This window comes from Phasianus colchicus, chromosome 2 (genome assembly GCF_987193195.1).
Source record: "Phasianus colchicus chromosome 2, bPhaCol1.hap1.1, whole genome shotgun sequence".
In the NCBI taxonomy this organism is placed as follows: Eukaryota; Metazoa; Chordata; class Aves; order Galliformes; family Phasianidae; genus Phasianus; species Phasianus colchicus.
Genome location: NC_143437.1, coordinates 3,053,812 through 3,068,019, shown reverse-complemented (window position 1 = coordinate 3,068,019; position 14,208 = coordinate 3,053,812). Strand labels below are relative to the sequence as shown.

Genomic DNA, 14,208 nt, shown 5'->3' with positions numbered 1-14,208 from the left:
AGAGTGATCTACATAGTTCTAGCTGTATTCCCTGATGACTGCTAACTATGCAGAAAGTAGAGTAGGTCCAGGAAATCCCAAAGCAGTTAATTACTGAATCAGCCTCAGGAATGAATACCTTCAGCTGTGCTGTCAAGCATAGGACCCATCTGCAGCAACCATAATGCAGCTTGATTGACATCATCATGCTGTGGGCAATTAATTAGTGCACAGATATTTACTGTTCATTGTGACCACCAGTTTTAGAGCTGACTGACTTAATCTTTGCCTGAATTATGATCACATCTGTACATTTGGGAGAAAATGCACAGCTAACATTCAGTCCATTTTTAGTCGTTTCAGCTCCAGACTGTGATGAAATCAGAAAAATAGGCAATTTGATTGCTAGCAGCACAGCACAGTTGGTGTCATCTGTTTTGTCTGAGCTTTGAATCAGTATTTCAACAGAATCAAACTGAAACAGGGTGAACATAGGAAATAACAGAGGCTACAGTGTGTGACAGTGGCCATGATAACTTAGCTTAGAGATTTTATCAGATGTATAAATTGTATTTGCAGTCAGATTGTTCAGAATGACCTAAAATTATTTATACCAGATGAATGTGAAGTTTTTGCTGGTTTCTGTTGAGCAATAGGAAACTTAGAACAGCACATAGCTCCTGTGCCACATATTGCTCATTGAATTAACCTGATAGTCCTTGTTGCACCACAGACTGTATTTCTTTGCAATGTTTTACTGCTCATTACAAAACATTTTGCACTGTCCATTTAACTATAATAAACATTGAATAGGCAATACAAACAAAGGCACCCCCACACAACAAAGTTTCATTTCAGACAGGTAAAAGCTATGCAGCTGTTTTGGCTGAACTGCATACGCCTGTGTAGCTTTATCCAGCTCAGGATTGTGTAGCAACATCCCTACTTCTTTCAGCAGGGGCCAAGACCCTCTCCTTCTGATATCTTTAGCTCTTTCCTGAACAGGTATTCATAGTATTTTGGATATGAAATTTGGATATGAAAGATTCCAGTATTCTTATATTGATGTCACCAGGGTAGTTGTTTTCAGATATTTGCAGAATGCTGCAATAATCAGTAGGAATGCAAGTATAATTGCAGTCAAAATGGAAACTACATGCATGTGAAAGCTGAAGTTGTCCAACGCCATGTGTTTGACCTAGTGCAGCTAATAGGAAATAATTTTTCCCTGTATTTTTGTATTGTATTTTTCCCTGATCACTTGTTCAAAAAAACCCACAATTCATGAGGGCATCAACCGTAGTTTATGCTTACCTTTCAATGTCCTTGAATGTGCTTTGGGTACAACCTCGTAAGGCTTCATTCTGCTGACAGAAGCTTGCAGTTGCAAAGTATCTGAGAGTGAATATATGTAAAATATATGCGTTAGATAAAAATATGTTGCCAGATAACCACATCAGCTTTGTGCTTCTGCAGCCATGTGTGCTGTAGAACTGTGCTGCAGTACCATTCCCTTTATTAGATCTGCCAAATCTTATTGCCTGTACACATGCACGGATCTGTAAATCACAACTGGCCTCAGTTAAAGTGCAAAACATTTAAGTCTAAAAAAAATTACATTTTAGAGTTTTCTAAGAGTTTTTCTCATGTTTCTTTTCCCCTCTCTTGGAGGAAATTCTAATCACTTGATCAAAAGCAATTTAATCTTTTTATCTGGCCTGACTATGTGAACCCACTGCAACTCTGTGCTACAACTGCAGATTGCACATTCTGTGATGTTACTTTTGCTACTTTATGGGCCTGATCTGTCAAGACATCTAATAAGCACTGAGCAGCCAAACAGACTTTACTGGAGTGTGATGGAATAACTCTGTAGACTTGAATATAACCACTGGCACAGAGAACCGTTAGCAGTAATTCCCCAAGAACAAAGTGGAGTAATTCAGTGTGGCAGGAATGTCCGTAACTTTGGAAGCTGCTGCTGCAGTTATATCCCACATTACTTCTAAAAAAACAAAAATAAAATCCTGTCAAAATGTCTCTTGTGTTTGCAGGACACTTTCAGTGGGCTTAGCATAACAGCTGTTAATATGTGTGCTCTAGAGACCTTTACCAACACCAATTGAACTGCATGTCCACTCTGTAAGTGATTATTACTCTTAGGCTCTTTTGGTGGCCAAGACCATTTCTGAATGCTAACACTGATTTTCAATCAGTCTGCATCAGCTTCATTCAGAATCGTAGGTGTTTGCTTCCTCTGACAACCAGATGGTTGCTGTCTGAGGCAGGCCCCCAGATTCAGAAGCTGCTGTTGGGAAAGTTAGCCTGCAATGACTTGCTTGAGGTAGGAAGCCAGTGCAGAAGTATGAATAAATCCCAGAACAGCTAACTACATCACTCTTCTTCCCACACATCAAACATGAAAGGAGAAAGCAAGCATAACAGTTAAGAACTTAGACCTAAAAAAATAAATTATTTGCCAGATGCTCTGAAATGAATATTACTTGGTGGTGTTTCTATGAACATTTATATTTTTTCGGGTCAAATGTGTTCTGTACCTCAGCTGTTTGCTGTAAGTGAGTGGCAATATTTTGTATATTTCAAAGGTATTATTACAGCGACATATTCATGTTTAAAAAGTAATTAAATTGTACCAAGTTCATTTGTTTTCCCTCCTTCTGCTTCTTTTCTCCAGGCTCCCCCTTACTTCCTACAGGTCACCACATTTTCTTCTACTTAACTGCTGGTATTCCATTGCTTCTTTTAATGAGAATTGATTTTGATTTATACTGTATTCAGAAATAGAGGTCAGGCTGCATCTTGTCTTATTTTTCTGATAATACTGATCTGTCTGTACAGCAAGTTACAGTCTTCTGTTTTGACCCTGCAGCTGAGCAGAGAAACTCATTTTGTTCCATGAAATGAGAAATTCCTGAAAGACCATTTGTTTCCTTTGCTGACATGTGAAAGCAGCTCCATCCTTTGCACTGTATGAGTAGAAAAATGAAGCTGAAAAGATCCCTGGTCTTCAGACATGCCTGCTGGCCTGTCAGGATCTTGAACATGTCACTTCATTCTGCACTGAGAGCTAGCAGTGCAGAGCAGAAGGAGGCAACCAAGAAGAAAATACCTAGTGGCACGTAATGGCCTATTTCAGGACAGGCTTGGAGCTTCTTGAAGCATTTTGATTTTTTTTTTCATTTCTTCAGAGATGTTTTTGTTGCAGAGAAAAAGTCTTATGAAAAATGGTTGTGTTATTTATGTGTCTGTTATTCAAGCATAGCACAAGCAGTGCCCTCAGTACCTCCCAACAACTTTGACCTAAATGCTCAGGATAAACCCACTATGTTCTCTGTCCTTGTAAGCTGTAGGTTTTGTAGCAGATCTTGAGCCAGAAAGTATCAATTCCTTCATTTATTTCCAAAAGTAATTAATCATATACAAACAATATCAGTTTTGCTGTGGAATTTGATTTTAAATTTACCATACATTTCTCACCAAATCTTCACTATGTAGCATTGCATTAACATAAAGCTGCCAAGCTCTTTAAAAGGTCTGTCTGAACATTAAAGTTATTCCAAATGTAAAACAGGGTAGGTTTCTAGTAGAGAATTATTTACAAGGGTCTAACTAGCTAGAGTTAATTTAGCATAGCATCAAATTTTCAGGTGTCTTTAATGTGCAGTAAAACCTTAGCAGTGAGAATGGTTTGCATTGTCAAGAGGTGGGTGACAAGACTCAGCATCTTTCCAAGAGCAATTTTTGTACATTAGGTGGGCCATTCCAGGAAGTGAATGTAGTTTGTATGAAAAGTGCATTTGGTTGATTGGTGTTAATCAAAGACTAGTTAATATGATGGTTATAGAAAAGATTCAGTTCATAAATAGTAAATACAATGAAAAAATTATACATTCATAACAATAAAGACAAAAGCTCAGCCTTTGGCTGCTTCAGTGAAAGAGTGTTTTGACAGCCTGATGAGGTTTGTAATCATAAATTAAGGATAGTGAACTTCAGATGTTTATCTTTTGCTTAAAGCATCCATTTCAAGATCCCAGTCAGCGTATCAATTACATTTGTATGTATTAAAGACAGCAGGAGCCACTTTCTTTTGGTAGTGTCAAGTACCAATTTACTAATGCAAGTAAAGTTCTCTGAGCCAAAATCCATTTTTACTTTGATTACCTTAGCTTTCTTGATAAATTTCATTATTTGGGATTATAGAAAATCTAGTTTGGAAGGGGTTTCCAGAAATCATCCAGTCTCCTGAGAGCACAGCTTCAGATCAGGTTACCTTGGGTCCTGTCAAGCCGAGGAAGTAAGGGGTATCTTCCACTTTTTCTAGGCAACCTACTTCTTCCCACAGTGCAGACAGAATTTCCCATGAAGGAACTTGTGCCTCTTGCCCTTTGTCCTTTTACCATCTTCCTTTGTGACGAGCATACCTCCAACTTCTCTACAGCTACCTTTGAGGTGCTGGAAAACTATCAGATCCACCCTGAACCTCCTCGCATCTTTCTGAAGGACCTCGTCCTTGACCACGTTCAGTTCCCCCACCCCCTTTTTTGTTCTTCCTAATCAGGCTTGGGGCACGGTGGCGGGAAAACTGTGTGGGGAAAATGGATCTGGGGGTGTTGTTCAGCACTGTTGTGAACATGACCAGCAATGTGCCCAGGTGGCCAAGAAGGCCAATGACATCCTGGCTTGTACAAGAAAGAGTGCAGCCAGCAGGAACACGGAAGTGATGATTTGCTCTGGTGAGGCTGCACCTTGAATGCTGTGTTCTTTGTTGGGTCCCTCACTGCAGGAAAGGCACCGAGGGCTGCAGCGTGTGCAGAGAAGGGCAGCGGAGCTGTGAGGGGTCTGGAGCACAAGTGTGATGGGCAGCGGCTGAGGGAAGCGGGGCTGTTCGGTCTGGAGAAGAGGAGGCTCAGGGGAGACCTCGTGGCTCTCTGCAATGACCTGAAAGGAGGCTGCGTGAGGGGGATCAGCCTCTGCTCCCAGGGAACGGCCATAGGACGAGAGGGGATGGCCTCACGTTGCACCAGGGGGGTTTCTGAATATTAGGAACAATTTCTTCTCTGAAAGAGTGAGTCAGGCAGTGGAATTGGCTGCCCAGGGAAGTGGTTGAGTCACCATCCCTGGAGGTGTTCAAGAACTCAGGTGTTGTACTGAGGGACATGGTTTAGTGGGGGAATATTGGTGGAGGATGGACGGTTGGACTGGTTGATCTTGAAGGACTTTTCCAACGTTGGTGATTCTATGGTTCTGTGATTCTTTGTTTCGAGTCGGAAATTCTTTGATTCCTTGACTGTGTTCTTGTTGAAGAACAAATATCTTTGCTGGTGGTTTGGGAATAATTTAAAGGTAAACACTTCAATTTAATATTCAAGGATGTTGAAGTAGTTTGTATTCCGTGAACTTTTCTACTTAGTTCAGTTTTAAACTTATATATGTGTCTAGAAATCTAGAGGAACTGTTAAAGAAAACAAACAAACAAAAATACAGTATGGACAAGAATCAAATACTTGCAATCTTTTGAATTTCTAAATTGTTATAAAAGCAAAAGAAAATCTTGGAGCAAGATATTATTGCAACAGCGATTGCGGAGGTACTAAGAGCTTACCATCTGGCAAGGCCCTCAGACCAGATGGATCCACTAATGACTTTTATAAAGCATTTCATCAGACTCTGCTGGAACACATGACTGGCGCCTGTAATTATCCTAATTTAACAGGGTTCCAGCCTTCGATGCTAGATTCATAATCATCGGTCTTGGAAGTGAAGAAAATGTTCAGTGAAATCTCTCATTAACAAAAGCATGGATAAGGAAGAAGGTGTAATGTTAAAATTACACCTGCCTGGAGTTTATTGGTTCATTTTAAATGGATTGTTTGATTTTCAAAAAGGTGTCTGTGAAGTGCCATGCACTTTTATTGAAGACCTTCCTTGCAGATACATCAGCACACTTGTGGAATTCTCAGTTAGCTTTCTGCACCCACAGAAGCATTCAGCTGCTCCGTGGAGTGGACTGCCAGAAATCCCCTCACTTTTTTTTGCCTGGAAGGAGGGGAGCTTGCAATTCCCAAGCAGTTGATCTCTGCTTCTTACCCAAACATGCAACTGCTCCTGTTACAGTTCTCACAGACAGAAGGTTGAGAAGTGTGGGGAAATGACTGCCACTACCAGCAAGCAGTGCCAGCAGCAATAACTGCTACTTTTTCCCCTTCTGTTTTCCACCCCAGCTAATTGTGTGGGGTGGAAGAACTGCAGATAAGGCGAGATAAATGTGAATTCCTTTTCATACAAACCTGGAAAGTAGGGAGAACTTTTCTTGTGAGTTGTCTGCCACCCGTCTGCCTAGATCTTGTTGGCTATACCCTGTGCTGCAATCACTCTGCCTTACACTAATGAATCTCAAATGTCTATCTGCAGCCCTATTGCCTGTAGCTTGCAGAAAATTGGCTGGTTATAAGAGAAAGACTTTTCTGTTTCTAGCTGTTCTTCCTATTGGAAGGAATAGGAAAGATTCCCCAGCAGTGTTGTTCTGTACCATAAATTGTTGTTGTTTGAATACATAATCTAATCATATTTTTATCTTCCTTCAATAATAATATTTCAGTACATCCCAGTGGAGTGATGTGATATCACAAATCGTTTAGATATAGGATCTTTGCTTAGAAAGGTTGAAGATACACACCTATGTGCTGGAAACAAAACAGTGAAGTTTATATTCATTTTTAAAGGGTGTGGAAGGGCAGAGAAGCCATGCCAGTTAGAGATCTTCTGATCAGGAGGCAGGAAGCAATCCATGTTGCAAACAGATTGAACAGTCACACATGCAGTTTTTGCATTTTCATTGAAAAACGTGGCTATCATGTATGAAGGTATTCAGACAGTCACCAGGAATTGTTCTTGAATTTAGACTCCGTTTCCTCACTCCGTAAGCCACCGTTCTGTCTGCCAAAAACAAACCCTTGGTTATCTAACCGCCAGACTGAACGTAGGCAGTTGTAGTGCATTATTGTAAAGGCTACGAGCAGGAAATGAATGTCCTTAGTGGTTCTGAAAAATCAGGCTACTTCTTAGGTGCCAAAAACTGAAAACTTGGTCCTAATTTTAGATGTGCCATTAGTTGACTTCATGCATAAGGATAAAGCAAATAACAAATACGTTCAGTACCGACATATTTAGGTTTAGTTGACTTCATGCATTGAAAAGGATAAAGCAAATAACAGATACGTTCAGTACTGACATATTTAGGTTGTAGGAAATACGTTGTTCATACATCCAGGAATGGAAATGCTGAACATGGAGAAATCTAGGATGTGAAAAGCAAATTGTACAGACCGATGGTTGATGTAATTAAGCTGCAGTTGTGTTCTAGCAGTGAGATAGGTTGCTTCAATTAATCTTTTCCATCTGGTTTTTATTTTTTTATCACTGAAGAAGAGTAATCTAACTTAATTGTAAATGTCCCATCTTAAGTATGGTGAAGTTACCCTTTATTTGCCTTATAGGTTTAGAATTAAGGTGAACTAGCTGACACACAGCAAACTTTAGAATCCAAGCCTGAGAAGAAGGAAAAAATGAGCAAGTAGGAGAATTGATTATAAAAAGTTTTTACTCAGTGTTCTGCTGAACTTGTTCTTTTCTGAAGAATTGTTCCTTAACGTGAGAAAATTGTAATTTTTTTTTTTTTTTTTGAAACTTCCTTGATGAATCCTTTTTAATAATTAGTATTATCCGCTCCTGGGATATTAAAAAATACTCAGATGCCCTGAGCCATCTGTTGAGTGTCAGTTTATTAATAGGATATTTTTCCCTATTCCATCTGTAGCTCACATATTCAGACATTATTCTAATTTGTTTCCTGGATAACAGTGTAAAACTGTCTTTGTGTTCATGTTACCCTAGGGAGAGGTTTTTTATTATCAACTTCCCCAGGCGAGATTTTCAAACTAGATCCTCTGGGCTTTGTCAAAGAGAATGCCTCAAGGACTGAAGGGCAGCTTGACAACAACTTGGAATAATTGCAAAGAGCACTTTTTGGTACCATGTCAGCTATTGATAGCCTGCATTGCTCTATTTTTAGTATGGGACAAAGTTTGCTAAATGATGGCCTTCTGTCTTTCTGCGTTACCATGAAAATGTAAAAAAAAAATGCTACAAGGAAAATATAAAATACATATTTTTTTTCCTAAATGGTGCTACTGCTTCGTTCCAGAATATGTTTGACATCTATGAGGAATGTCCCAACACAATATGGAAGTAAACATTAGAGTTCACGCTTTGGCATGGAAGAGAAAGATACTGTGGACAGTCTGGTGGAAATTTCCATGTCTGAAGAGATGTGCACACAGATGGTTTTTGATTCTTCTAATAGAGCCTGCATTAGAGTGGCTTGCAATAATGTGCCTCTGTACAGAGACTGCAGAAAATAAAAAAGTTGAGAGGTCTATGTTTAACAGTGTTGTAAGATAAAGTCAGTCAAAGCAATTGTACTATTGGAATTATTGGAGTAAATCACTGGAAACCAGGAAATGATTTTTGAGATGTTAGCATTTGTCTGGGTTTAAGTAAGAGAAATCCTATTTGTCGTGAAGGTTTTTGTGCAAGGTGCTATTTCTGATTGGCTGGCAGAGAAAAACGAAATAAACTAACAAAGAAGCAGTAAGTTTTGCCTTTCCTCAGGCAGCAGTAATTAAAAGCATATCTGAAAATACAGATGAATAAAAAGCCCGTATAAAAATGTTCTGATTGTACTTTTCCTACATTTTCTATTTAAAATGTTATTACATGATAAGTTGTATTCTGCAATCACCATGTCAGTCTCAAGCATTTTCTCTTTTTTAGGCAGAAGGAAATAATGGGATACAGTAAGTTTTTATGGCATTTGATATGATCATTCCAATCAATCAAAAGGAGCTGTTTTTTGAAAACTAGGAAAAATAAACTATTTTTTCAGCTTCATGCTTACATTTTTTACAGTATTGAGAAAATGTGTTGTAACTTAAACTGTGTTCTCTTTCAGCCTTGCAGTTCACCCGGATAAAACTTTAGTAGCTACAGGGCAGGTTGGAAAGGACCCTTACATTTGCATTTGGGATTCCTACCGTGTACAGACTGTTTCTGTCCTTAAGGATGCACATACACATGGAGTTGCCTGCTTAGCTTTTGATTCTGATGGCCAGGTTTGTATATCTTCTTTTTCAGTGTTTTCAATTTAGTTTGACCCCTGAGTCCAAGAGACATCACATGGAAATATTTTATATGTATAGGTAGCTGTATGGCTGTAGTACTTAAACTATTATTATGATTAATTTTTTTTTAATGCAAGGACTGCAAATGTAGCTCTCTCAAAAACCAAAATCTCACCAATTCAAGTAGATGCATTAGTTACTGAACAAATGTCTATAAAAGAAACAGCCCTCCTCGGCTCAAATGTAATAGCTTCACTACATACTTATCACTTGCTGTTCAAGAGACTATTTCCTGGCAGAGTCCTTACAATCCTGCAGCTCTTTTGGCAGAGAGACTCCAGTAAGAGTCTCATTGGCTAGGGTGCAGAGTCAGTTTAATTGAATAAAGGGGTTAGGACACAATATGTTATATGATTATGTGATATTTTGAGGCAGTATTAAAATATAAGTAAGTGGTGGGCTGTTTACATCTAAACACATTGAATTTTTTCCCTGCAGGAGAACTAATAAAAACATTGAATTGTAACTGAAAAGGGAGAAAAATAGATTAATGATATGGATAAAACTGAGAAGTGTTGGACATTCAATTTTGTCCTTATCGGTGCCAGTTTTCTGATATAACACTGTGGTCATATTTTATAGTTTGCTGCTAAATATTTTTAGGACTAGTTAGAAGGTAAACTGATTCCTGGATTCTTGCACAGATTTTCCTTGTTTGCTAGTGACTTAAATCCCAGAAGGACAGATCTGCCTTTAAATGCTTTCCTTAAAATAATGTCTTAGACAGTTAGCTGTCTGTAGAGCTTTACATGCCTGATCACAGAGTGGTTTTATTCCTCTTTCTGAGATCGAAACCAGACATATAGTGCCTAAAATGTGTTCTCACATGAAACAAAAGTACTTTCTGTCATGCATTATCTTGTGTATATTCAGTTTAAAGATCAGTGTGAGTCAAAGTACACTAACACAAGCAATTACCTTTAACACATAGTCAAAAAGCATTACTAGACAGCACTGTAGCATGTATTTCTTTTTTAGAAATTGGAGATAACTTTCTATTTTAAGCTTAGTTTTTAACCATCCCCTTCCGTTTTTATTTTTTTTAAGTAAAACCATTTCCTCTGAAATCTCATGTGCCAACTCTAATTAAAGAAAAAGGTGTTCCTAGGAAATGTGCATTAAAAAAAATCAAATAAGAGCATCCCCAGTTCACCAGAAGAAAATTTTAAAGGCTATAATAACCATAACATGATTTTAATTCAGAAATAAGTATTCTTAAAATTTTCTCTTGTTTCTAACTTCATGAGAATGGTGGGTAAACCTTTAAACAGGTTTAAATCCCTGTTTAGGCACCTAACAAGGATCAGCCCAGTCCATATGAGTTAAAAATGGAGACTCTTCTGAAGATCCTGCTTGGTGCCTAATTTTAATTAAAAACTGAACTTATTGGTGTATTGACTTTGCAAAACAGTGACATTCTGTTTTTGGAAATGTTAGAGAAGTTGCAGATATTCTGGAAATGAAGATTTGCACAGAATGCATTTATATCTGGAGAAAGACCAGTGCTGGAAAACATAAATATGGATGATGTATCTTGGCTTTTACTGCTCTTTCTGGTTTACAAAAGAAGGTGCCGTGCTGAGCTAAAATTAAAGAGCTTTGACAGAAGACTTTGAGTATGTGGAATTCAGACCTGCTTCCAGTTTATTTAGTCAGCACAGTCACCTGAATGATGTGGCATCTTGTAACAGGACAAAATGGGCTTCATGTACATAGCTCATGTCTTTCCTTCAACTGCATACATTTCACTCTTTTACACAGAGTGTCTATTTCCATCCTAGAAAGATTGATATTTTAGCCTCAAAACAAACAAAAATTCAATAATAACATAAGTTACAGGTGCAAATAGTTGTATCCCTACATACTATTTTCTCAAATATTTTCCACTGCTGTTTTCCACTTTTAAAATGAGTACAGGCTGAGGAAAAGCCCAGGTAATTCTGCTTCTCTGCCTGTGCACAGTTCCCATAAAGACAACTCTGCTTCCTCCCACTCTGCTGCACACAGCTTCTGGTTCCGAGGGCAACCACTGTGTTGAGTGCTGCACAGCTCCAGGATGAGAATTTAGGTCCCAGAATAGTGACACTGCATTTATATTTTGACCGATTTAATTAGCTCTTCCTGTATCAGAAACTCTGGGGTGTTTTCAAGCATTCAAATGAATTAATTCGGAAATATTACTCCCTGCTAGACTTACTCCCAGCTGGCACTGCATGGAGACAGCTTAGGTGTCTCTGCAGTGCTTCCCTGGCGTAATTAACCACAAACTGAGTAATGGAGAGTAGAAAGTATTTATTGTCTTTTCTGATAGACGGAGGAGATCAATAAGCAGCTTAAGTCAAGGTTTATTTTACGTACTTTCAATAAGGATTTGAAATTTGAAGATGAATATGTTTTAAGGAAATCTTCTGTTAACATTCTCTGTAATTAATGTTGCATTTTAAGAGTGCTGAAGGGAGCTGAATTTCCAGCAGAGCAGTTGCTATTGAAAAATACATATTTTAGTTTGCGATTTTTCTGTATGACTGGGAGATGACATTTGTTAGGAGGGAAGCTGCACATTGTTCAAATGTTTAATGAAGAGCTGTCAGTTTGCCTATGATTAAAAATTTATTCTGTTGAACCAGGAACTAACTAGAGTTTGAGAGCACCAACATCTGCCCTTCGCATAATTGCCTACAAGGCTGATGTCTTTTTTATTAAAGAATTTCTCTAATGCTATCCATTTCAATTTCTGTTCTAGGTTGTTTTTTAAGGACCTCTTTTGTGGGCTTTCTTTAAAAAGAGTAAGGAGGGCATGTGTGCATTTCTGAATTTGGTGTTAGGTTGCAGTAGGCTACTTTAGCCAGATCTTCTAAATCTGTGTAGACTTAAAAATAATTGTTTAATTATGTGCACAAGATACTTGGCAGATATTTTCTTCTGGTGATTCTATGAATTCTCTGAGCAGGATGCTATCAAGTTCCATTCCAAAAAGAATACTAAAAGTAGAAGCGTTTTAACTTAAAAGGAAATTCAGCATTTATCATTCTTCTGCCAGCAGGGGACCTTCCTCAATAGACCTAAAGGAAAAAAGAAAATATAAAACATTAGCTAATGTACTCTAGAAATATCACTGTCCGTCTACCCCACTAATGCTAATTTCTTGACTGGGAGATGAAGTCTGATGTTGTTAAAATCATAAATCTAAAAGATACTGTAAGTACTGCCATGGTTTCCATGGTGAAGAGAACAGTTTAAAAAAGGTGAGAAAATGTTGGAATCAGTGATGGTTCCATGAAAAAATATCTTGTGTTTTGATCAGTACGTCCAACCTCCTGGGTAGATGTAGATTACTCAAGAGCAAATAAAACATATGCTACAATAATAGTCCTTTCTCAAATACATAAATATTTTGATCTTGGTGATTGGCGGGAGTGTGTTTGTTCTTTCCTGCATTCTATTTTCCCTTCATTACCATAACAGATTCAGGACCTACCTTTCCTGTTTCAAAGGCTCATATGTGGGCTCATAAGTTAGATGCCAAACAGATTTTGGTGAAATATATTACACTCAAATCTTTTCAGTGCTTGGTGTCCTACAGGTGCTTCTGGTAGATTTTCACACAGATGGGTTTAACAGAGCTTTTTTCTCTTATCAGCAAAAGACAATAGAAGAAGTGGTCTCAAAGAAAACATATATATATAATTTTGTCATATTGCTTAGTATACTTGCTGGTGGGACTTGCTTGGTTTATGCATTACTCACTATGCAGAGTTCAACTGTTAAATGAGTTGCAATGTATGTTGTGTCAGTTCCCAAGCAACCAAATGTAAAAGGGATCTATTTCATTACTCTAAAATAAAAGAACTGTAGCTATTATGAGGATAGTGCAGGATGCATGTCTACCTACTGCCTTTAAGCCAGAGGTCTTTGGAAGATGTACACTATATTTTGCTCTTGAAAATGGCATGAAAAGGCATGGAATACCTTGTCTGATTTATTTTGCTACTGAATGAAAACTGGAATGTTCTGTTTCTTTGTGAATATTGATTTCACTCGATAGCATCTATAGTAATTGGTAGTCTTATAGCAATTAGTATTTTTTCTAACAAAGTATTTTAGAGGATTTTTTGGTTCTTGTTGTCTTTGCTGGTTCAGTTCTTTTGTTTTAACTCAGAAATTTCCAGACTTTAAGCAATTTACCTGCTGCAAAGCCAAGCCAAAAGATAGCAGGCATGTAATTGAAGGAAACATTCAGTACAGAGATTCAGTTTGCAAGTCATCTTTAAGCAATTCTTCAAGGAAAAATCTGGTTTATGTCAAATCTGAAACATAGGTCCATTTGGATGAGATGATTCATCTGCTCTTCTTCTTTGAGGCCAAAATAAGGTTTCATTTATTGCATGTTCTTGAAATGTAGGCTTTCCTGTAACAGAGCAAAATGCTTAGGAGCTTCAGTTGGACTCTTAATAAGTTTGTAGATAGGGCAATGAGAAGAATGAGGGACACAACAGATGTGAACGTTACCCAATTCTGTTACCAAGCTAGGTGGCTGTTTCCCATGAAAAGTTTATCTCAGTCTCTTCCCACAGTGCAATTTACCCAGGCATGTTCCTTTTACTAACATATATTGGACATACCCATTATGTATCTCTGTCCAACATATGTCATAGCATATGATATCCATTTTATACAGTTGCAGTACATGTGGTATCAGTTTAGTCTTCATGCTGTTATAGATCACAACAGTCTCTGCTCCATCAGTCTAAGATTGCTCACCTAATAAGAAACTCTGATGGAAATCATGTAAAGTTGGACATGATGAGCACAGTCTGGGAGGTTATCTGATATACTGATTTATATAAAAGGCAGTTATTGAAAGTGTATCCAGTTCAGATTCTAAACCTCAACTAAATAAACATAATGAATAAATGCGTGTTTAGGGATAGTGAGAGCTTCTATTTCCCATTCATTTTTACTATCA

At 38.0% G+C, this 14,208-nt stretch overlaps 1 protein-coding gene across 3 annotated transcripts in view; it reads left to right on the top strand.

The window, feature by feature from the left end:
• EML6 (EMAP like 6) overlaps positions 1-14,208 on the top strand; it is a 116,244-nt gene that overhangs the window by 26,341 nt on the left and 75,695 nt on the right. For all 3 annotated transcript variants that reach the window (XM_090134539.1, XM_090134537.1, XM_090134538.1), the window contains exon 2: positions 9,014-9,173. In XM_090134539.1, coding sequence (XP_089990665.1) covers positions 9,014-9,173 — 160 coding nt within the window. The remainder of the gene's footprint in view (positions 1-9,013; positions 9,174-14,208) is intronic.